This window comes from Stegostoma tigrinum, chromosome 10 (genome assembly GCF_030684315.1).
Source record: "Stegostoma tigrinum isolate sSteTig4 chromosome 10, sSteTig4.hap1, whole genome shotgun sequence".
NCBI classification, from domain to species: Eukaryota; Metazoa; Chordata; class Chondrichthyes; order Orectolobiformes; family Stegostomatidae; genus Stegostoma; species Stegostoma tigrinum.
This window is the reverse complement of record NC_081363.1, coordinates 87,506,963-87,531,111: the sequence shown is the minus strand read 5'-3', so window position 1 is coordinate 87,531,111 and position 24,149 is coordinate 87,506,963. Positions and strand designations below refer to the sequence as shown.

Here is a 24,149-nt window from a genome sequence, read left to right as displayed (position 1 = left end):
GCAGTCACACTTAGGCTAACTCAAGCCTTTAAAACAGCTAATTAATGGCTGTCCCAAGCCAGTTGGGAACAAACACACCCACGCACCTAACAGTGATTCATCCTGCTTGCTGTTGGAACCACTGAGATACACAGAGATATCCTGTCTTGGAGAGGGTGAAAGCCCAACACTATTAATGGGCAATTATCCATTATCTGATGACAGGGCAACAGCCCTTCCTGTTTACTGTTAATCAGGAGTGGGGCAGGGAGAAACCACACATTCCGTAAAATCCAGTCTTGTGTGGTACTGAGCTCCACATTCCCACCACTCTGGGCAAAAGGGGCATCTCTCAAGTTCCCTATTGGATTTGCTAACAGCCATCTTAATTTTACACCTTGCAGTTCTGGTGTCATCCCACAAATGGAGGCATCTCCTGCCCTATCAAATCCCTTCCTCATTTTAAGTGACAACCAGATTACCCACAGGTCATCTATTTTTTTTAAGAAAAAGTGACCAGCTTGTTTAGTTTTCCATGTTTGATTCCCAGTTCTGACAGGTTCAACATTCATTGGATGTTACTGGGTAGGAGGGTTTGACATCTAAAAATAGCTTGGACAGATTGGGAACTTTCTTCATTGGAGCACAGGAGCTCGAGGGATGACCTTATTGAGGTTTATAAAATCATGAGGGGTATAGATAAGGTGAATGATAAGGGTATTTTCACTAGGGGAGGGGTGTTCAAAACCAGGAGGCATATTTTTAAGGTGTGAGGAGAAAGATTTAAAAAGAACATGAGGGGCAACATTTTTACAGAGTGTGGCTCGTGTGTGGAATAAATTTTGTAAGCAAGTGTTAGATGCAAGTACAGTTACAACATTTAAAAGGCATTAGGGCAGGTAAATAGGAAAGGTTTGGAGGGATATGGGCCAAATGCAGGCAAGTGGATACTGGTTTAGTGTGGATACATGTCAGCATGGACTAGTTGAACCAAAAAGTTTGTTCCAATGCTGAATGATTCCATGTCTCCACCTAGGAGAACCATTCAACCTCTCCAGCCTGGGATACCACCTCATTCTGTCAAGGCTTACCTTGACTTCACTGCCTGCCTTTGGTTCTGATACCAAACAAACATCTTCAAATCTCAACAGACCTCCCCAACATTTTGGGTGACCTGTTCTAGAAACACAGAACGTGCAGCCCTTTGAGCCTGCTAAACCATTCAATAAGATGGTGTCTGATCTGGTTGTGGTCTCAAACCCATTCTCCTGTCAATCCCCCATAATCCTCAAGTCCCTTGTATATTATATGTTAAACATGTGTCATGTTTTAACAAGATCACTTCTCATCATTCTAAGCACCGATAGGTCCAGGCTCAAGCTACTCAACCTTTTCTCAGGAGAGCCCTCTCAACCCAGGATGAGGTTTCTTCTTAATCTGAAATACAATTTACCTTATCTGGATTCCTAATTACTCCATCAAAGGTGAGAAAATGCATGAAATATACATGAAACAAACAAGATTCTTAGAGGGCTTGACATGGGAGATGTGGAAAGATTGTTTCCTCCTATGGAAGAGTCTAGGTCTAGAAGGCATCATCTCAGAGTAAGGAGTAATGAATCTGTGGAATTCTTTACTGCAGATCGCTGTCAATGCTTTGTCATTAAGTATATACACGGCAGAGACAGAGATTTTTAATCAAGAAGGCACTCACGGGTTATGGGAAAAAGGCAGGAAAGTCAAGTGGAAGATTACCAGATCAGACATGATCTCACTTAAATGTGGAGCAGACTCGATGGGCTGAATGGCCTACTTCTGCTCCTACGTCTTTATTGTTTTATTGATTTCCTTAAAATGTCTAATCTTAAGAAATATAAAGCATCACCAGTATCTGTTACAATGTCAGAGACTGACCTGTTGGAAAAGCAAAAGCTGGTCAGCATTGAGTGCTGTTCCTGTGGCCCCTTTGTTATTGGGCTTGTCGGTGCTTTTGGCTGAGATGTTGTTGGGTTTTGATGTTGGAGCCAACAGCAGTTTAGAGTGGTGATGGTCAGCCGATTGAGACTGAGATTGCTGCATTAGCCGGTGGTACTGGGTGGGAGCAGGAATCTGCTGAAGCCCAAGAGCTGATGTCAGCAGAGTCTGAGGGGCAGATGGAGTCTTCACAACTTTGCTATCAGGGCTGCTGGTGCTTAGCTGCTGAATGCTCATCACAGGTCCGAGAGGCCCAGTCTCATTGAGCACTGGTAGCTGATTTGGCAGAGGTACATGTAGATCCGGCTGCCTTCCTGGTATTTGACCAGACAAATGTAATTGTGATCCGAAGCCAGCATCTAGCTGACTAGGCACCTGGAAGAGTGTCGACAGAGTTGGTTGAATGGGCTGTGGTTGCAGGGTCCCAGAGAGTTTCTGCACCACTCCTACACTGTCCGTCAACCGTGAGTTTGACACTGTGTAGACCGGGCCAAGGTCACCGTGGCTGGTAATCGAATGTCCTGCCACATTCTGGGCCATCAGGACATGTGCAGGCATTGATTGCCCATGGATTAATTGCCCGGGAGATGCCTGCATGCGTCCAACAGCTGGCTGCCTGTGGATGGCTGGCATAGATCCACTCCGTGTGGTCAAAACAGGTCCAGATTGAACTGCTGGAAGCTGCTGGGGCATGCTGGAGTAAGCTGTGCTTGCTGTGTCTCTGGTGGCCAAAAGCCCAGGCAAGGTGAATTGGCCTTGACAAGGCAGCAGTACCGGAGGTAATGACTGGGACTGGTTTACTATACCAGTGTCCTGCTGGAGTATTCGAACACTGACTGGCTTGCTCAACTTGGGTTGAACTTGCTGGGATGGTTGCTTGACCCGATTGGCGGCCATTGTCTGGGTGACTGCAGGGCCCCGAGTGGAGAGCAGGACATCAGGACCTGAAGATTGGGCAGCCGCTGTCAGGTTCTGCCTGGCTTTCTGCTGCTGCTGTGCATCTTCTGTTGGAGTCTTTGAGGCAGTCTGGACCAGTTTAGGTTGTATATTCACAAGGTGCTTTGACTGAATTGGCGTGGGGCTCCTTTGATTGATGTGTGCCAACACTGGCACTTGCACCAGCTGGTTCATCGCAGTGTGTTCGACAGCAGCCTGCGCTGAGCTTGTGTGGGCAAAGAGGGAGTCTCCATTCAGACCACTGCTGGCAATACTCTTTCGAAATGGAGTAGAGACGCCCAATGTCGGGGAAGTCGGATGCTCGGATGGAGAAGCAGGCATCAGGGAGGTGGGGCCAGGCTTGGCAAACAGTCCTGTCTGAGAAGGCTGACTGACAGGCAGCACAGTGGTCTGACCACACTGCTGGTCGACTGTATGTATGCTCCCAACTCTGACGGTGTCATTTGGCATGGTCTCATTGTCTGCAATTGGTTTTACGGTGACACTGCTCAGTCTGACTTGATGGACTGAATGTTGCGTGCTGATGGTTTTATTGACAAACTGAGCAGTCACTGGATGCTGGGCAATCACAGTAGGGGTTAAGCTGTTGAGGTACGTGCCTAGCACCTGGGGGCTGTCCTGGACGGGCAGGTTGGCAGGATGTGGCTGGGACCTTGCCTGTACCTGGAACCACCCGGCTGCCAGGTTGTCTCCTCCCTGCAGAGTCTGTGGACTGATGTTAGCCTCTTGCAGGCTCTGCTGCAGAATATCGCAGGGCTTATCAGCACTGTAAATGGCCGGATATCCCAGCAGATCCTCGCTCAAGGAGGAGATGTCAATGCTGCTGGCAGATGAGGGCACGTCGCTGTTGATTCCTTCTCCAGCCATTGCCACCTAAAACCAGTGAAGACAAGGTCACGTCTTGTGCCAACGGAGGCAACATTGAGAAGAAGCATTGGAGAAGCAAAGCACTGGCATTCCAAACATAAAGCAAATCAAAATATTACTCACTCCAGATTTGTTGCACAATGAATTTTTAACTCAGACAAAACTGGGGATCAGCCTTTTATTGTGAACTCAATGACCTATACTTCGTGTTTTCTACACCACCCACCCCACTCACCTCCATCTCTAACCAACACTGGCACCTTTTCGAACACAACTAATTTAGCAACTCTAGCTTCCAGAACTACAGACTAGGGAGCTTTGGCGAATTTCTGCAGTGTATCTTGTAGATTGTGCACATTACTGCTACTGAGTGTTGATGGTGGAGGGAATGGATGCTTATGGATGTAGTGCCAATTAACTCGGCTACTTTGGCCTGGATACTGTCAAATGTCTTGAGTGTTATTGAGCTGCACTCATCTAGGCACATGGGGAGTATTCCATCACATTCCTGACTTGTGTCTTGTGGATGGTGATCAGGCTTTGGGGAATCAAAAGGTGAGTTACTCACCACAGTATTCCTAGCGTTAGATCTGCTTTCTGCATTTATATAACTAGTCCAGTCCAGTTTAGTCAATGGTGATAATGGAGAATCAATTATGATAACACTATTGAATGTCAAGGGATGGTCGTTAGAGATAATCATTATCTGGCACTTGTGTGGTGTGATCATTTCACATTTCTCTTCAGCCTAAGCCTGAATGTTATTCATGTTTTGCTGCATTTGGGCACAGAATCATAGAATTGTACAGTATAGAAGGAGGACATTAGGCCCATCATGACCGTACCTGCTCCCAAATTATTTCCATTCTCCAGCCTTTATTTTTCTTATTCATTCATGAGATGAGGGCGTCACAGGCTAGGCCAGCATTTATTAACCATCCCTAAAAGCCCAGAGGGCAGTTAAGAGTTAACCATAGTGCTGTGGGTCTGGAGTCATGTACAAGCCAGACCAGGTAAGGGTGGCAGTTTCATTTCCTAAAGATCTATAGTGAACCAGAAAGATTTTTCCGACGATTGACAATGAATTCATGGTTATTACTAGACACTTCATTCCAGAGTTTTATTGAATTCAAATTCCACCATGTACCATGGCAGGATTTAAACCCAGCCCCACACTATTTGGATATCTGGATTAACAGCTGATAATAACTTTAGTCCATCGCGTCCCCGAAGGGTAATCTTCATAGTTCTCTAAATTAATCAAATAGATATCCACCTCTCATTTGAAACCTACTATGGAATCTGACTTCACCATTCTCCCAGGCAGCACATTCCAAATTCTAACAGCTGTCTTGAATAAAGAAATTTCTCCTCATCTCACATTTAGCTCTCGTGCTGACAATCTAGAAATTATGACTCCTAGTTGCTGACATACCAACTGAAAACAGAATATCCTTCTTTACCTTGTAAAAATTGGTTATAATTTTGAACACCTCAATAAAGTCATCTCTTACTCTGCTTCAAGGAGAATAAGGCCACTTTCTCGAACACAAGAACAGAAATTACTGAAAAATCACAGCAGATCTGGCAGTATCTGTACAGAGAAATCGGAGTCACCGCTGTGGGTCCATTGCCCCTTCTTTAGAACTTCTCTGACCTTTCCTTGAATCTAAAATTCCTAATTCCTGCTATCATTCTAATAAATCTCCTTTGCACTCAGAGCTTTAACAGCCTTCTTTGTATAAATAAGGTGTCCAGAACTGAACACGATACTCCAAATGGTGTTTGACCAATGATTTGTAGAGGCGTAGCATCACTACTTTGCTTTTAGACTTTATGCCTCTATTTATAAACCCCAGAATCCTATAAGCATTATTAACAACTGTTTCAGCTTGCGTGGCCACCTTCAGGGAACATGAACCTCCAAGGTCCCTCTGATTCTGTACTCCCCTCACAGTTGTACCACTGAACCTGTATTGTCTCACTGTGTTTTTCCTACTAAAATACATATCTCACATTTCTCTGCATTGAAATTCATCTGCCAGGACATGGACTGCTTCAGTATCTGAGTTGTAAATGGTGCTGAACAGTACACAATCATCAGCAAACATCCTCATTTCTGATTTTATGATGCAGGAAAGGCCATTGGTGAAGCATTTGAAGATGGCTGAACCTAGGACACTCCCCTGACGAACTGTGGGCTCACGGTACAATGGTTCTGTCCCCACCTCTGAGTCAGGAGGTCCAGGTTCAAGTCTCACTTACTTCAGAGGGGTGTCATAAAATCGCTGAACGGGTTGATTACAATACCTCCTGAGAAACTCCTGCAGAGACGTCTTGGAGCTGAGAAGAATGGCTTCAAACAATTGTAACCATCTTCTTTAGTAGTACAGATTTCAGCATCTGTAGTAATTTGCTACTTCTTTAATGCCAGGTTTGACGTCAAGCAGCAAAGAGGCTTCCTTCTGATTCCAAAAAGGAGACCGTGCATTAAGGCACCAACTAGCCCTGTCAACTCTGCAATTACCTCCCTAATGGAGATTTGGACTAAGATTAGGAGAGCTGTCCCACAGACTGGCCAAACAGCAGCCTTCCATAGTCGTAGTCTTCCAATCATACCTTATAACTAATATTGTAGATTCTTCATCACCATTCATAGTCACAAAGTCATACAGCATGGAAAAAGATCCTTTGGTCTAACCAGTCCATGCTGAACGTAATTTCAAACTAAACCAGTCCCACCTGTCTACTCCTGACCCATATCTGTCCAAACCTTTCCTAATCATGCACTTATCCAAATGTCTTTCAAATGTTGTAACTATACCCACACCCACCACGTCCTCAGGAAGTTCAATCCACATGTGTGTCACCCTCTGTGTAAAGAAATCTGCCTTTTATTTCTTTTTTCAATCTCTCTCCTCACCTTAAAAATGTGCCCCCTAGTCTTGAAATTCCCATCCTAGGGAAAAGACAATTACTATTAGCTCTATCCAAACCTCATTATTATAAATAAACTTCTTATTAGATTGCCACTCAACCTCCTACACTCCACTGAAAAAATGTTCCAGCCTTTGTTTATAACTAACTTTCCATACCCGACAATATCCTTGTAAATCTCTTCTGAACCTCCTCTGACTTGATAATATCCTGTCTATAATTGGGCGACCGGAACTGGACTCAGTATTCCAGAATAGGCTTCAACAATGTCCTGTACAACCAGAACATGACTTCCCAACTCCTATCCTCAAAGGACTGAGCAATGAAGGTAAGTGTGCCAAACAACTTTTTAACCACCCTGTCTGTATGTGACACACACTCAAAGAATTGTGTACCTGCACCCCTACGTACCTCTGTTCTACAACACCACCCTAGACCCTACTCAGCTCCAATTGTATAAGCTCTTTTTTTTGTACTAAAATGCAATACCTCATTTATCCAGACTGAACTCCGTCTGCCATTTTTCAGCCCCCTGACCATTTGATCAAGATCCCTCTGTAATCTTAGAAAGCCTTCTTCACTGTCTACTATTCCACCAATTTTGGTGTTGTCTGCAAACTTACTAACTATGTCTTCTATATTCTAGTTCAAATCATTTTTATAAATGACAAACAAGTGGACTCAGAACCACTCCCTGTGGGATGCCGCTGGTGACAGGCCTCTAATCTGAAAAGCAACTCTCCACCATTACTCTCTGTCTCCTGCTGTTAAGCCAATTATGCAACCAAATGGCAAGCTCACCCTGAATTCCATATGACCTAACTTTACTAATTAGTCTACCAGTCAAAACCTTGTCAAAAGCTTTAATAAAAACCAAATAAACAACATGTACTGCTCTGCTGTCAATCTTTTTGCTAACTTCCTCAAAAAACTCAACCAAGTTTGTGAGACATGATTTTCCTTGCACAAAACCATGCTGGCTATCCCTAATCAATTTCTGCCTCTTTAGACACCCATAAATCCTATCCTTTATAATCACCTCCAACAATTTACCCACAACCAAAGTTAGTCTCCCGAACTGTAATTTTTCTGTAATACGAACTGTTTTTAAAACAGCAAAGTTTATTTCGCTGCATTCTTAGACTTCATTTCTTTCTCCACAGTGAAAACTGACGTGAAATATTCATTTAGTATCTCTCCCATTTCCTGGAGTTCAACACAAAGCTGCCCTCCTTGATCTTTAAGGGGCTCTACTCTCTCTCCAATTACCCTCTTGCTCTTAATGTATTTGTAGAAATTCTTTGGATTATCCTTAACTTTATCTGCCAATGCTATCGTGTATCCTTTCTTTGCCTTCCTGATTTCTCTCTTAAGAATACCCCTACACACTTTATATTGATTAGAAGATTCAACTGACCCAAGTTGTCTATATCTGAAGTAAGATTCTCTATTCTTGACTATAACCTCAACATCCTCATTCATCCACTGTTCCTTAATCTTAGCAGCCTTACTCTTTACTCTAATAGGAACAAAATGCCTCTGAACTCTTGTCATCACACACTTGAACGCTTCCCTCTTGTCATGCGTCCTTTTATCTGCAAACAGTCTACTCCAGTCAACTTTTGCAAGTTCTTGTCTCATACAATTAAAATTTGCCCTACTCTATTTAAAAAAATTAACTTTTATGGAAGGCTTATTCTCTTCCACAACCATTTTTAACCTAATAGAATTATGATCATTAGACCTGAAGTGTTTCCCCACTTTTACTTCAGTCACCTGCCCTGTCTTATTGCCCAAAAGAAAGTCTAGTTTTGTTCCTTCTCTAGGAGGAGCATACATATAAGTATTCATGAAGAAAATTTTCTTGAAAACATTTGACAAATTCTTCACTATCCAAACCTTTAACACTATAGCAGCCCCAGTCAATGTCTGGAAAACTAAAATTCCCCATTATTACAACCTTATCATGTTTACATATATCAGAGATGTCCCTGCATATTTGTTTCTCAATTTCCCTCTTATTATTGAAAGGCCTGTAGTACAATCCCATCAAAGTGATCTTTGCTTTCTTATTTGTAATTTCTACCCTTATATTTTCACTCGATGATTTTTCAGAAATATATTCCCTAGTTACAGTAATAATGTACTCTTTAATCAAAAATGCCAACCCTTCGTTTCTTGCCTCCTTTATTATCCTTCCTACAGCATCGAAAACCCGGAACATTGAACAGCTAATCTTGTCCATCTCTCAACCAAGTTTCTGAAATAGCTACTAAGTCCCAAACCCATGTTCTTAAACACGCCCTGAGTACATCAGCTTTCGGCGAGCTGTCCCACAAACTAGCCAAACAGCAGATTGCCTTAGTCATAGTCATTCAATCATAACTTATAACTAATCAGCTTTAGCTGTTGAAGTCCCTTGCACTGAAATAAATGCAATTTAGATCTTCAGAGTTACTACTACTCTGAATCTCTCAACTTTCTTTTCTAACTGACATGGTCTCCTCACTTTCAGAATCTTCCGCATCAATCCTTCTGTAGAAGGGGATTGTTGTTCTAAACTGTTGTTTAGAATTCCTCCACTCCCCCTCTTGATCAGAATAAAGTCACCCTTAACAGAATGAGCGAATCTCCCTGCTAAGGACTAGTCCCTTTCCAGTTTAGGTTAGGCCCATCTTTTTCGAACTGGTCTTTTCTATGCCAAAAGACATTCCAATTGTCCCTGAAAAATACACCAGCTCTTTCAGCCATTGATTTATCTCCTTTAACATCCTGTTCCCTCCCTCATTTGAGTTTGGCATTGGAAGTAAGCCAGAAATTACTACTTTCAAGGTTCTATTTTTATATCATCTACCTAACCTCTTCAATTCACTCTGAACTGCTTTAATCTTTTCCCTAAAATGTCACTCCTACCAATTGTACAATAATTTCTGGCTTCTCAATCTCACCTTAATATACTTGAAACGTTTAGAGACGTCCTTAATCTGAGTGCTAGAACAGCAAGAAACCATCCTAAATTTACACTCACTGCCACAGAATCTCCTGTTGTTGGCCCTGACAGGAGAATCCCGTCGAACAATAATTCTATTAAATCTTGTCAAAGGCTGCTTAACATAAGAATTATTCCAAATGTCCGATAACAAACTGGCCCTTCCATTTTCGTTGGAGAGACAATCCCCTTCTACAGTTCCAAAAACTGAATATTTGATAGAGGAATAGCCATCTTTGAACTTGTTTCTTACCTTGTCCGACAGTTACCCATCTATCTGACTGATCCTGCTGTGTAATAACTTTCCTAAATCTACTAGCTATCTTACTCCGTACCTCATATATGCCCTTAATAACATTAGGCCCAAAAAACATAAATAATACTGTCTATATAAAATAAACTACCTTTCATTACCTACAGAAAATAATGTTAAAAAAAAATTGAAAACATATATATATCAAACATACGGAACTTTTAAAAATCAACTACTTAGCCGATTAACTGAATAAAAAAATGATTCCGCTTCAATAAATTCTTCGAAGAAAAAAAAACTTCTCCAGAGCCAACCATGTGTAGGACAACTCAGAATGAAAACACAACTCCTTATTTTAAAAAAAGTTCAATTTTTCAAAAAGAAACGCACACTGACAATGGGAAAAACCTCTAAAGACCTTTGCAATGAGAAAAAAACCCTCCAAAACCTATATTGACTTTTTCAACTATTGAATATAGAATAAAAGAAACTTAGAGATTTCAAGGTGTGGAGTCAGATGAACACAGCAGGCCATGCAGCATCTTAGGAGCAGGAAAACTGACTTTTCAGGCCTAGAGAAGGGTCTAGGCCTGAAATGTCAGCTTTCCTGCTCCTAAGATGCTGCTTGGCCCGCTGTGTTCATCCAGCTCCACACCTTGTTATCTTGGATTCTCCAGCATCTGCAGTTCCTATTATCTCTGATAATACAAACTCAGTTCATTGTAGACCTTTAAAAGCTCCTTCAAAAAAAGTCCATTTGAATAAAATTCCGATTTTTTGTTTGTTTTTCTGTTTTATGAATGTTAATGAAACAAAGTAAATAAAAATCTTATATTAGTAAAATATAACGACTGTAATAACTATAAAAAATATCTTTAACTAAGCCTGCAATCCCAGGAGCAGCTGCAAGATCCACACTGCACGTGCCTCCTCTCTATACTCCTGGGCTTGTCCTGTAAATGGGATTAACCCAGCAAAGACAGCAGGACAGTGGCATACAGTCCAGAGAGAAACACCAAAAGGAGACCTTCACACTGAGTCAGGATTCTACAAAGCCTTGAGTCTGAAAACAAACACAGACAAGGAGACCTCCTGCTGATTACTCCCTACAGCCCTCCTATAGCTGTTCCTCAATGCTGTATACCACTGAGGGTAACAAGGGGCAAAATGTTCTCTGGGTCCAGGATTTCACCCTCCATAACCAGAAACAGCCGTTGGAATCACTATTGTCAGATTTGGCCCATTCCTAAAGAATTTATCTGTCTGGCTGGGTGGTAGGGATCCAAAAAGAAGCCAAAACCGACTGAACCTCATCCTCATCAATCGATCAGTTGCAGGCACATCTGTTGGTCACAGTATCGATAACAGTGCCCATCGCACACTCCTTGTGGAGTCTGGGTTCCTTCATCACACCCAGATACCCTCCACTGAGTCGTCTGGCAGAACCATCTTACTCAGCTGCATGCATAACAAGTCATTAAGCAACAGAAGTTTGGGCATCCATGAGACACTGTGGGCCATCAACAGCAGCAGAATCATATTCCAAAACAATCTGCAACTTTATGACCCAGCATAACCCCACTCAACTATTACCATTAAGCTGGGAGATCATGGAGGACACATCAGGAACAATACCAGGCACATCTAAAAATGAGGAACCAACCTGGTGATGTTAGAAAGAAAGACAACATGTGTGTTAAATATTGGAGGAAATGTATTATAAATAAAGCTATGGGACCCCACAACCAATGTATCAGACCTAAGCTCTGAAGCTTTGCCAATTCAATTCACTCCATGTGATATCAGTAAATGGTTTGAGGTACTGAATACTGCAAATGCTATGGACCCTGACAACATTCTAGCAATAGTACTGTAGACTTGTGCTCGAACTTGCTGCTGTTCTCGTAAGGTTACAACACTGTTATCTACCTGGCAATGTGGACAATTGCCCAGGTACTTGTACTGTACCGAAAAAGAAAGTTAAATCCAGCCAATTACTACCTCATTAGTTCATCCGATCATCCACAAAGAAATGGAAGATGTAAGTGAAAGTGCTACCAAGCAATAACATACGAAAGAGGAGCAGTAGATCATTCAGCCCCTCCAGTCCACTCCACCACAAGATCTGTAAAATTTGGTCTGATCCGTTTGTGTTTTTAATTCCAAATTCCTATCTATCCTAATAAGGTTACCTTCCCCCGCCTAACAAGAATCTGTTCACCACTGTATTAAAAATATATAATGACCTTCCCGGCCACTGAAGAATGTTGTAAATTCCTCAGCATTATCTTTTACAGAGGTGAACCTGTTCTTCCAGTTAAACATTTAGTTGTCCATTACTATTCATGACGGGACATGGCATTACTGTAGATCTTTGAATATCTGCTCAGAGTAACTCAGTTTGCATTCTGCCAGACCCCTCAGCTCCTGTCCTCATTGCAGACTTGAATTAGAAATGGGTAACATTTCACCAAATGTTGTATCAAGGAGCTCAAATAAAATTAGAGCCAATGGGATTGGGGTAAAACTCTCCACTGGTGGGAGTCATACTTGGCACACAGGAAAATGGTCATTGTTGTTGAAAGTCAGTCATCTCAGCTCCAGCACTTCTCTGCAGGAGTTCCTCAGGGGAGTGTCCTAGGTCCAACCATCTTCAGCTGCTTCATCAATGACTTTCCCTCCATCAGAAGTCATCAGTCCATCAGGTCAGAAGTGGGAATATTCACTGATGATTGCATAATGTTCACCACCATTCCTGACTTCTCAGATCCTGTAAGCAGGTCATGTTCAAATGCAACAGGATATGGACAATATCCAGACTTTGGCTGACGAATGACAAGCAATACTCATGCCACACAAATGCCAGAAAATAATCATCTTCTATAAGAGGCTACCTAACCACTACTCCAATAACATTCAATAGTATTATAATCACTGAATCCCGCATTACCAACATTCTGGGGAGTTACCATTGATCAGAAAGTGAACTGGATTCACCACATATATGTAACGACAAGAGCGAGTCAAAGGGTAGGAATTCTGCAGTAAATAACTCACTTCCTGACTCCCCAGAGCCTATCCACTATCTATAATGTACAAGTCATGAGTGACATGATGATAGAATATTCCTCACTTGTCTGGATGGGCGCAGCTCCAAAAACACTCAAGGAGCTTGACACTAGCCAAGACAAAGCAGCCCGTTTAATTGGCACCACATCCACAAACATCCTCTCCCTCCACCACCAAACTCAGCAGGAGTAGTGTGTACTAAATGCAGAGATTCAATAACACTCTTTAGACAGCACTTCCAAACCCACAACCACCTCCAACTAGAAGGGCAAGGGCAGCAGATACATGAGTGCATCACCATCTGCCATCTCCCCTGCAAGCCACTCACCATCCTGACTTGGAAATATATCACTGTTCCTCTCAAGTTACAGGGTCAAAACCCTGGAATTTCCTCCTTAATGGCATTGTGGGTCTATAGCACATGGACTGCAGAGGTTCAAGAATGCAGCTCACCATCACCTTCTCAAGGGCAACTAGGAATGGATAATAAATACCAGTTAGCCAACAATGTCCAAGTCTCATGAACGAAAAGGTTTCTGCAGTTTCCCTGCTTGACTGAAGTCCCTCAACCAAGTACAGTACTACGCTAGTCATCGCATGTCTGTTATTAATGGGGAACACCTTGAAAGAAGTAGTAACATGGGTGTCTACTAACCTGGTTACTTCCATGGAGAAAGTCATTCAGAGCTTGAGGGTCACTGCTGCACAGAACAGAAGATAATTTTAAATATTGTGGTGTCATTGGAGGAAGCCTATCATGAAATATGTAGGCAAGGAGGAAAACATGACAGAAAAATTGTGATCAATGATGTGAGGTTCGCTGATGGATTGGTTGTTCATAGTACTAATGTGCACAATGTGGAGGACATGCAATCAGTTTCCAGCTCCACAGCTTGGGAGTGATATCCTGGTCATCAACCTGTCACGGTGCATCACTATCAATCCAGAATGATACAGATGTCCATAAGGTTACGCTATTTACAGACTTTGACTTGTTTAGAAGACTAAGGAGTGACCTGATTGCTGTATTTAAAATGATAAAAACAATCTGGTTGGGTAGATATAAATAATTTATTCTCCCTGCTGGAGAGTGCAGAGTGAGGAGCATGTTCTCAGAAATTTGAGTTGGGCTATGATTCTGTAAAGGGAAGGCAGTATCTGAATCACATTTTTTTAACATTCATTCACAGGATTAGGGTGTTGCTGGCTAGGCCAGCATTTATTGTCCATCCCTAATTTCCTACAGGAAGTTGAGAGACAACAACATTGCTGTGGGTCCGGAGTCACATGTGGGCCAGTCCAGGTAAGGACAGTGGATTATCCCCCCTAAAGGGAACATTAAGGAGCTAGATGAGTTTTTCCAACAATCAGTAATGGGTTGTGTCATTTTTACACTCTTAATTCCAGATTTTTATTGAATTCAAATTCTACCATCTGCCGTGGCAGAATCCAAACCTGGGTCCCTAGAACATTACCTGGGACCCTGGATTAACAGTGCAGCAATAGTACCACTCAGCCATTGCCTTCCCCAGATAAATTTCCGAATATTGTAAAGGGGTCATTGAAACTGGCATTTGATAAAGTCCCTCAAAAAAGTCTTACCTTTAGAAAGCCTAAAGGCAAATTATTGAACAGGTTAGAAAGCATGTCTCTTAATTGGGAAGTTCAGGGTGTCCCACAGTGATGTGTGCAGGAGCCTCTTCTATTTAACGTATTTATATGTGATTTAGAAGACGTACTGTTCTATGTTCTATGTTCAAAAGCCACCATATCCAAATTTGGCAAAGAGTCAGAAAGAGGAAGCATTGTAATCCATGTCAACAGAGGTGTAAATTTATCAGACAGATTGCTCGGAAAGGTGAATGGGGAAAACTACTGAGATTGCAACTCAGGCAACTGCGACATATCCATTTTAGATTTAGAGGACTAGAATATAAGGGAGCAGTGGTCACATTCAAACTACACAAAGCCCTGGTCAATGTGGACAGCTCTGGGATTAGCAGAAGGGATTAATCTACACAACACTATGATCTAAAATGAATGGTGAACAGCCTTGAGGGATTGAACAGATGAACAGCTCAAAGGGGCTGAACGGCCTCCATCTGTTCCAATGTCCTTTGTTTCTATTTTATAATGCCCTGTAACAGCATTCATTCATTTGCTCTGAGTATAGATACAGTTTCTTTCCTCTGTCCCAACTGCTGATTTAATTAACCCAATGGATTTGAAGTGTTGGAAACTGTGTGTTTCTGAATCATTTACAAACAGCAGGGATTGAAAACAGGATTCTAGCGTCTTAAAATGTACTTCTTCTTAAGTATATCACTTCAACACACATTGAATGTAACAGATTCTTAAGATCCCTTTTTGATAAAACCTGTTTAACATTTAAGCAAACTCACCAAATAACATCCAGCAGACACGTTCCTTCTTCATCATCCATGACAGCTGCAGAGAAAGGTACAATATTTAATTCATGGAAAGAACAACTTTTTATATCCTCCAACATATTGATTTTATGTACTTTGCGAAGTTATTCAAATAGACGTTTATAGCCATATATTGTAAATAGACATACATCCTTTTTTTAAAAAAATGTCAACATCAGGCTCAGGGATCGCACAAAATGGAATGTGTTGCAAAGTTGGGCCTGTACAGTGGAGGAGGCAGATTTAACACACCAGACAAAGGCTCTTCCACCAAGCCTGCCCCTTACTTCTGATAACCAAAGCAATGTAACAAGTACTTCCTCATCCCCGTTCTTCACAAGCATGTTATCCCTGGAGCAATGAATAAAACAGAAAGCAAAGCTCAGGTGAATAACTACTCCAGGAAAATTCTTTCCAATCTCTCGGCTGACTGAAATCAGTCCAGTGCACTATACACTGTTCCACACATTCCAAGATGGACACAAACCTGCGCTGGTTTAGCTACTCCCAGGTATGTTACTCATGGTTAGGGATTCAATAGTCTTCCTGCATGGAGAAGGAAGAATACAATTTCAGCCATTCCCCTTGTTCCTGTAAGCCTGATGTAAAGCACGAACCTACACAAAATTGCAATGGCTTGTTATGGTTGCATAATAAAACTTTCAAAACAAAATCATAAAGTAGGTTGAAGGGAAAACAATTTGTAGGGTTACAGGGAAAGAGCACGGACGCGAGAGTCAATGGTCATCAGTTTCAAAGATTCAACCTCAGGAATAATGGGCTGAAATAGCCATTTCTGTGTTCTTTGATCCAATAAGGTCATTTGTCCATGATGAACAGTCACCGGACTCGAAACATTAACAGCTTTCTCTCTTCACAAATGCTGCCAGACCTGCTTAATTTCCCCATCACTTTCTGTTTTTGTTTCCGATTTCCAGTATTTGTAGTTCTTTGTTTTAGTTTGAATTTTTTAACGTAATGGGGATATGAGATCCTATCTGGAATGCAATCTCTGAGAAGGGTCAGGGTTTTATTCCATCACAACTTAGGAAAGGCAATCAAAAATGAAACCTGCAGGGCTCTAGGAAAAGGTCAAAAGGAATATTATCCTGTGGATAATTTCAGCATGGTCGCCATGCTGAATGGCCTCCTTCTGTGCCGTATCAGTCCTTAATTCATTCACAATTACTTGAATAAGGGAAAGTGGGAAAGAACAAAAGAACCAAATAGCTGGATTCCTGTCCAATGTGGTCCCGTTCTGACTCACGTACAAAATACACTGCTAAGACCATTTCAAGACAGTCCTCCATCTATCAATACCTAACAATCTTCACTGAACACCCTGTACCATCTGAACAATGAGATAAAAAGTACTCACATCATTCAGTTGCTGCCCCATCCGATGTACAGCAGCCCTGGGAAAGCTTCCCCACCGCACGGTCCTGCCAGCACGGTCTTCAACAAGACATCCTTTGTCTGGGCTCTATCCGCACCCTGCTCATAAAGTTCACTGAATGACCATAAAGCATCTTCAAGTCGGGGCTCAAGACGTTTTGTTCTCTGCTTCTATGTAAACAACTACAAATAATAGCAAAACAATTTCTGTCCTTCTTATATAGATTCTATCACAGATTGTAAGAAGTCTTCTTCTAAAACGTGACATTGAAATGACAAATACAATGATCGGAACATGTCTGTTCTTTTTACAGGGTCAAATACTGCACCCCCTGCCTGTCTAGGATTCTTATCACACTGAGATATTACCTCCTTTCCTCTAACTCTCTTTATCCCATTACCTTGTTAAAATTTATCTCTTAGGATCTTCACTTTTACAATATACAAACTGTTAACATTCATTGCTGCAACATCTGTCAGTTTTTGGATTAGCCCCTTCTCTATTCAGACAAAAATTAAACAAAAGGATTAAAGTTTAAGGTTGACATTTGCCAGATTTAAGTTAGGTCACTTTAATAAATTGCATTTATATAGCACCTTTAGTTTTGTAAGATGAAAAGTTTCAATAAGAGCCATCGTTAACTTCAGCTTCATGAGAATGTTATCCAACAAAATGTAACGTTGAGCCAAAGGAAAAGATAGCAGGTTAGAAAACCAAGGGCATAAGTTTTTAAAGAGCTTCTTAAAAAAGGAGACGGAGGTAGATGTGGATGAGTTAGGAACAAAATGTCAGATCACGTAGCCTTGGCTACTGAAGGTCATTAAATAGTGAGACCAAGAGAATGGGAAGTGTAATAGAGGTTAAGGCTGGAGGAATGCAAAGCTCTCAGGTAATTGTTGAGCTGGGGAAAGCTACAAAAGATAAAATGGCTGTGGCAATTAAGAGATTTGGAAATATTTCTGTTTGGTGAGGAGGTAGGCGATGGCCTAGTGGTATTATCACTGGACTATTAATCCAGAGACCTAGATAATGTTCTGGGGACCCAGGTTCAAATCCCACCATGACAGATGGTGGAATTTGATATCAACAAAAATCTGGAATTAAGAATCTAATGGTGACCACGAATCCATTGATGATTGTCGGGAAAATCCCATCTGGTTCACTAATGTCCTTTAAGGAGGCAAACTGCCATCCTTACCTGATCTGGCAGGCCCACAACAATGTTACTGACTCTGGACAATTAGGGACGGGCAATAAGTGCTACCTATTTAATGATGCCCTCATCCCAGTAATGAATAAGTTAGTTTGAAAGCTTTTGGTAATTTCTGAAAGATCGTCAAATTATTTATTTCTTCAAATTGAAGATATATAAATAGAGATAATTAATCTGAAGGTCTATTCAAGAGCAGGTTACATTGTCATGGAGATGGCTGGAAAGAGGTTCTGCTGTTTCATTAACTTAATATTTTCTCAGAGTTCATTGCAGCTTACACCTGGTGGGTACTATTCGTGGCTCACCGACAGAAGATAGTCAGAGGCCTGCAGCCTGCACTATAAACAGATAAAAGTCCATCTTCACCATTTTCTATGTGGATCACAGGCAAGGCTTACTCTCAGTTTGGATTTCATGAGAAAATGAATGAAGAATGAATCAACAGTTTTCCCCATGGAGTCGTGTGGCAAGTGTCAGCAATCTACCCACTCATCCACTTGCCGACTTATCCCCTGACCCACCTGCTTCCCTACCCTCTCACCAATCTGCTTCTCTAGGCCCTCACCCACCTGCCTCCCTTACCCTTCACCCCCGCCTTCCTAACCCCTCACTAATCTGCCTCCTTACTCTTCCCTGCATCCTTACCGACATGCTTCCTGACCCGCTCATCAATCTTCCTCCTTATCCTTCCCTGCTCCTCACTCACTTGCCTCCACTTCTTCTCACCCACCTGCATCCCTACCCCCTCACTGACCTTACATATTTATCTTCTCTCAATGGTTGAGAATGAGGTTCGGGACCTTCAATCTTGGATCAGACCAGGAGTTGCATTGAGTAACAGGGTGTAGCTTCAAAACTGATCACCTGACTGGTGGGCTGTTGGGCTTCCTGATGGGAACCAAGAAGTTTCAGGATAGTTCCTGGGTTGGTTGCTCCCATGGAGAACTCCTCCAAGAATAAGTGTGTATTTTATTGTCCATTTGCGATTGGATATTGGTTTTTTTGATTCTGATCAGAGGTTCTGGACTAGTACTTTCGATGATCTGTGATATACTGTCTGAGGTTTTACCAGAAGAAGATTCAGTAGTAACTTCCAAGTGGAAATTGGATAAATATTTAAAAACAAGTAACTGCAGGGTACTGGAGCAAAAGCATAGAGTGGGATTAATTACATTGCTTTTTCAAAGGCGCTGGCACAGGCTGAATGGTCTCTGTTTGGAATGAGTTTATGAGGAATCCTGGGATGGTGAGTCTCCTACCAGCCAATCCACTGCGGAGGGGTTGGAACCAAGTCAGTGATGGTTGTACAAAAGCTATAATAAACCATAACTACACAGCTATTACCTATGAACAGGGCACCCATGATGTTGTAAGCTCTCAAGTAAGCTTATAGCCACTCTCTGGGTAAGGATAAACACACAATCCAAAGAGACCATATATTTGAAGGTGACAGGACAGGCCGTGAAAAAATATGCAGGTTCTCTGACTTTGTAGAGGAGCACGTAGTCCAAAAGCAAGAAAGTTAAGGCAACAACGTAGCAAGTACAACATTGTAGCAATTGGAGCAATAAAATCTTTGCAGCGTCATAACAACTGCAGCAAAGTAACCACTATAGCATCGTAGCAACTACAGCAACTCGACCACTGTAGCATCAGAATGATTGCAGTAACATAATCACTGCAGCAATGAACCTACCGCAGCAACAATCACTTTCATCTGGAGTGCTGCACCCAGTTCTGTGAACTGCATTTCAGGGTGGATGTGAAGATAATTATAGAGAGTGTGTAGAGGACACTGACCAGGGTTCAGGGACCTCAGATACGTGGACAGACTGCAGTATCTCGGGTTATTCATCTCACAGTGGAGAAGGGTGGTTAGCGCAACTCATTCTGAGCTGTTTGTGACTGACATTTGTAATTACATATTTTAAAATAAGCAAATTCATTTATGTCACATCTATGAAAGACAGACTGGGTTCTTTGTGAGCAGTAAACAGGTTAAACGTAAGGTCTCAAATGCCCACACATTTTAAATCTGTGTACGCCTGCTGTACGAAGCCATTCATTGAAAAAAAGGGGGCAAGAGAAGTTGTAGGCAACTGTACACCTGATCCAGCCCATTTAATGCAGAGAGGGATGAAAAAGCAAGATGTAATGTGTTAATGATTGCAGAAAACTACGTAATATAAATAGGAAGCAATTTCCACTGCTCTTAGCAGACAGCCCATCATTCTCCAATTGGAAAGTAGCCTCAAGGCAATACACTCCTTAAGTGGAGTGAATTAAAATAACCATATTCAAGTTATGCGAGCATTATAAATGTTCCCCTTGATTGGGCAGTTCTATAATTACTGTCACTTTTCAGAGACACTCTTCATATAGTCTCTAAAACGCTTCCAAGTCTCTGTCACATCATAAACTATGGAGGTGACAGTATTGGACTGGGGTGGGCAAAGTCAGAAGTCACACAACACCAAGTTATAGTCCAACAGATGTATCTGAAATCACAAGCTTTTGGAGCATAGCCCCTTCATTATGTGAAGTTGCCTGATAAAGGAGCTACCCTCTGAAAGCTTAGATTTTAAGAACATAGAACATAGAACAGTACAGCACAGAACAGGCCCTTCAGCCCACAATGTTGTGCCGACCATTGATCCTCATGTATGCACCCTCAAATTTCTGTGACCATATACATGACCAGCAGTCTCTTAAATGACCCCAATGACCTTGCTTCCACAACTGCTGCTGGCAACGCATTCCATGCTCTCACAACTCTCTGCGTAAAGCACCTGCCTCTGACATCCCCTCTGTACTTTCCACCAACCAGCTTAAAACTATGACCCCTCGTGCTAGCCATTTCTGCCCTGGGAAATAGTCTCTGGCTATCAACTCTATCTATGCCTCTCATTATCTTGTATACCTCAATTAGGTCCCCTCTCCTCCTCCTTTTATCCAATGAAAACAGACCGAGCTCAGTCAACCTCTCTTCATAAGATAAGCCCTCCAGTCCAGGCAGCATCCTGGTAAACCTCCTCTGAACCCTCTCCAAAGCATCCACATCTTTCCTATAATAGGGCGCCCAGAACTGGACACAGTATTCCAAGTGCAGTCTAACCAAAGTTTTATAGAGCTGCAACAAGATCTCACGACTCTTAAACTCAATCCCCATGTTAATGAAAGCCAAAACACCATATGCTTTCTTAACAACCCTGTCCACTTGGGTGGCCATTTTAAGGGATCTATGTATCTGCACACCAAGATCCCTCTGTTCCTCCACGCTGCCAAGAATCCTATCCTTAATCCTGTACTCAGCTTTCAAATTCGACCTTTAAATAAACTTGTTGTACTATAACCTGGTGTCGAGTGACTTCTGACTTTGTATACCATTTACTGTACAAGCTATTCAGTCAAAGGGTTCACATTTACAATCATTGTGGTAGGTGCTGGATACAACCACTGCAGGACATGCCGGTAACGTGCTATCAATAACACAAATGTTTGATAGATTAAGGAATGGAACAAAGTTAACAAACATTTCATGGAATAAAGTTAACAAACAACTCCAAGTAGGATTTGAGTCAACGAGTCACACTGCATTGGAACAGACCCTTCAGTCTAGCTGATCTATGCCGACTAAGTTTTCCAAACTAAACGAGTCCCATTTGCCTGTGTCTAGTCTTTATCCCTCTAAACCCTTCCTATTCACGTACTTATCCAAACAAAAATGTTGTAACTGTACCCGGATCTACCACTTTACTTCAGAAGAAAAATCAATCTTGTTACCTCCCAGTACCTCAATCATATCATTTAGGAGGTTCAGTGTGTCTATATTCAGTTCAACATGTTTGAGCTGTAAAATCTTTCTGACACTCATGTTAAGGGCACTGCAGAAGGAGAACTATTCTTTCAAAGGTGCCAGGTCCTTTCTGCATTTTCAGGATTTTAAGCAAATCCCTGACATTTGTAAAAGGAGCCCAGGATTCTCTATAGCATTCCTGGTTGTTGACTGATGCTCACTGTGCTGTGTGCTGTCAGTCAGGCCTGGTCATGTGGTCAGAAAGAAACTGAAACCAACCTATGACCATGAGACCACAACATTTTAAAAGCATTTTCATAGATCTTGGGACTACGTACACAAGCTATGTCATCTCTACATAACAACAAAGTACAAAATAGTAATACAGGCCAATATTTATTCTATAATAAACTCATTTTTATCTCATTGGAACAACGTCCCTTGTCCCTCATAGTGGGAGCTTGCTGGGTGTAAATTGGCTGCTGTGTTTCTTACAATACAATACAGCAATGAAGCAACTTAAATGTACTTCATTGTCTCCACTGTGCTTTGGGACATTGCTGCTCTGAGCTTGCCGCCCTATTTGATGACCTGACTCCCACTTTGGGAGTCCTCGGTCTAAAATATTATAGGTTTAATTTACACAAGCACTTACGGAAAGTGTCACTCTTTTCTATTATACTTGGTTTATAAAACCTCTGTCATTCTAAAAAAGGATGTACTCATTTTCACTGTGACACTGTGTTAGTATGTAACATACACACTCTGCTGATCATACTCTTGTTATAGATACTTATAGATATGTGCAAAAGAACATTTTCCGTGTTTGTGCGGGTTTTTAATTCGGGTGCACCAGTTTCCTTCCACTGTCCCAAGATGTGCACGTTAGGAGGACTGGCCACATTGAATTGTCCACTAGTGTCGGAGATGTGCATGCTAGGTGGGTTAGCAATGGTAAATATGGAGTTACAGAGATAAAGTGGGGCTCTGGGTCTGGATGGGATGCTCTTCGGAGGGTTGATGCAGACACGATGTGTTGAATGACCTCTATTTCCACTGTAGGGGTTCTGTGATTCTATATGACCTGCACAGATAGATCTGCAAACATCCCCTGATAAGTCGCACTTAAACTTAAATTGACATCAACCGATACTTACTTAACAATGTCTGTTTCAAAGAAACATTATGATCTTCACAGAATAACAACAAGTGCAGCATATAACACTCATGACAAGCTCCAGCAGCCAGTGATCCTATGCCTGGACTCAAAGACCTAAACAGGTTGATTGAAATATCCATGAAATATCCAAAAATGAATTATCTAACTTAATACTACAGGAATCAACCAATCATTTATTAAAAATGTAAATCTATCACTTTGTTACAAATCCTAAAATAATTCACGCTGAATCTGACAAGGAAATTCCAAACTGTGAAGTTTCACTGAACAAACAGTAATTAAACTCAAAATGACCTGCTTGCTGCTTACTTCACAATTAGTAGCAGAATAATATATTTTGCATTGCATTATGATTGATTTGTCAGTGAAATAACGCCACTGAGGCCAGAATCCAGTCACCCAGTCACCCAGTCACCCAGTCACCCAGTCACCCAGTCACCCAGTCACCCTTTATTACACTGGCACTTGACAATGGTCCAGCTTCAGTAGAGTCAGCTCTCAGAGTGTGCAAAACCTCTGACATTCCTATTTATATTTGTGTGCCAGGAATTCCTGATTGGACCAGATTAACAGCCCAATCAGGGAACTCATATTATATAAGGTCCACCTGGCTAATCCTGTTAAAATCACTACATCTTTCTCCCTCCTAAGAAAGGGGACATAGGCCTACTCTTTGTCTTGTAGCTCTCCTGGGACGTTTTTGAACAAGGTCTACCTCACCCAAGTCAGCCTTGGATGCGGGTGGCATGAACCAGACTGTCATCCGCCTCTTGAGACTGGAGCATCGGGGAAGAAATTCATCCTCTTCTTCAGGTGGTAAATGCATTGAGACTGCAACATCTGCTACGTCCATCTTGACTCCAAGGTCTCTTCAATGCTGGACGGAAGAAAACAGTCTATGGTTCTGACAGCCTTTCCAACTGTTGAGGGCCTGTGTATGTTTTGCTCCTCCCATTTCTGAGTTTGGAGCTTTCACATGGTCCACATGATTGTTCATGACTGCCTCAACTATCCAAACTTTGTACGTCACCGGACCTGATCTCACGTTGATCACACTTCTTAGCCATGCAGGGATATTTCTGTGATTTCACCACAAAACTTTGCCCCCTG

The 24,149-nt window shown here is 41.9% G+C and overlaps 1 protein-coding gene across 1 annotated transcript in view; it reads right to left on the bottom strand.

The window, feature by feature from the left end:
* The window catches only part of LOC125455879 (BRD4-interacting chromatin-remodeling complex-associated protein-like), a 68,022-nt gene that overhangs the window by 33,901 nt on the left and 9,972 nt on the right, over positions 1 to 24,149 (bottom strand). The window contains exons 2-5 of the mRNA XM_059649375.1: positions 16,833 to 17,032; positions 15,428 to 15,473; positions 13,681 to 13,726; positions 1,894 to 3,783 (exon numbers count right to left, since the gene is read on the bottom strand). Of these exons, the coding sequence (XP_059505358.1) occupies positions 1,894 to 3,783; positions 13,681 to 13,726; positions 15,428 to 15,468 (1,977 nt within the window). The 5' untranslated portion in view covers positions 15,469 to 15,473; positions 16,833 to 17,032. The remainder of the gene's footprint in view (positions 1 to 1,893; positions 3,784 to 13,680; positions 13,727 to 15,427; positions 15,474 to 16,832; positions 17,033 to 24,149) is intronic.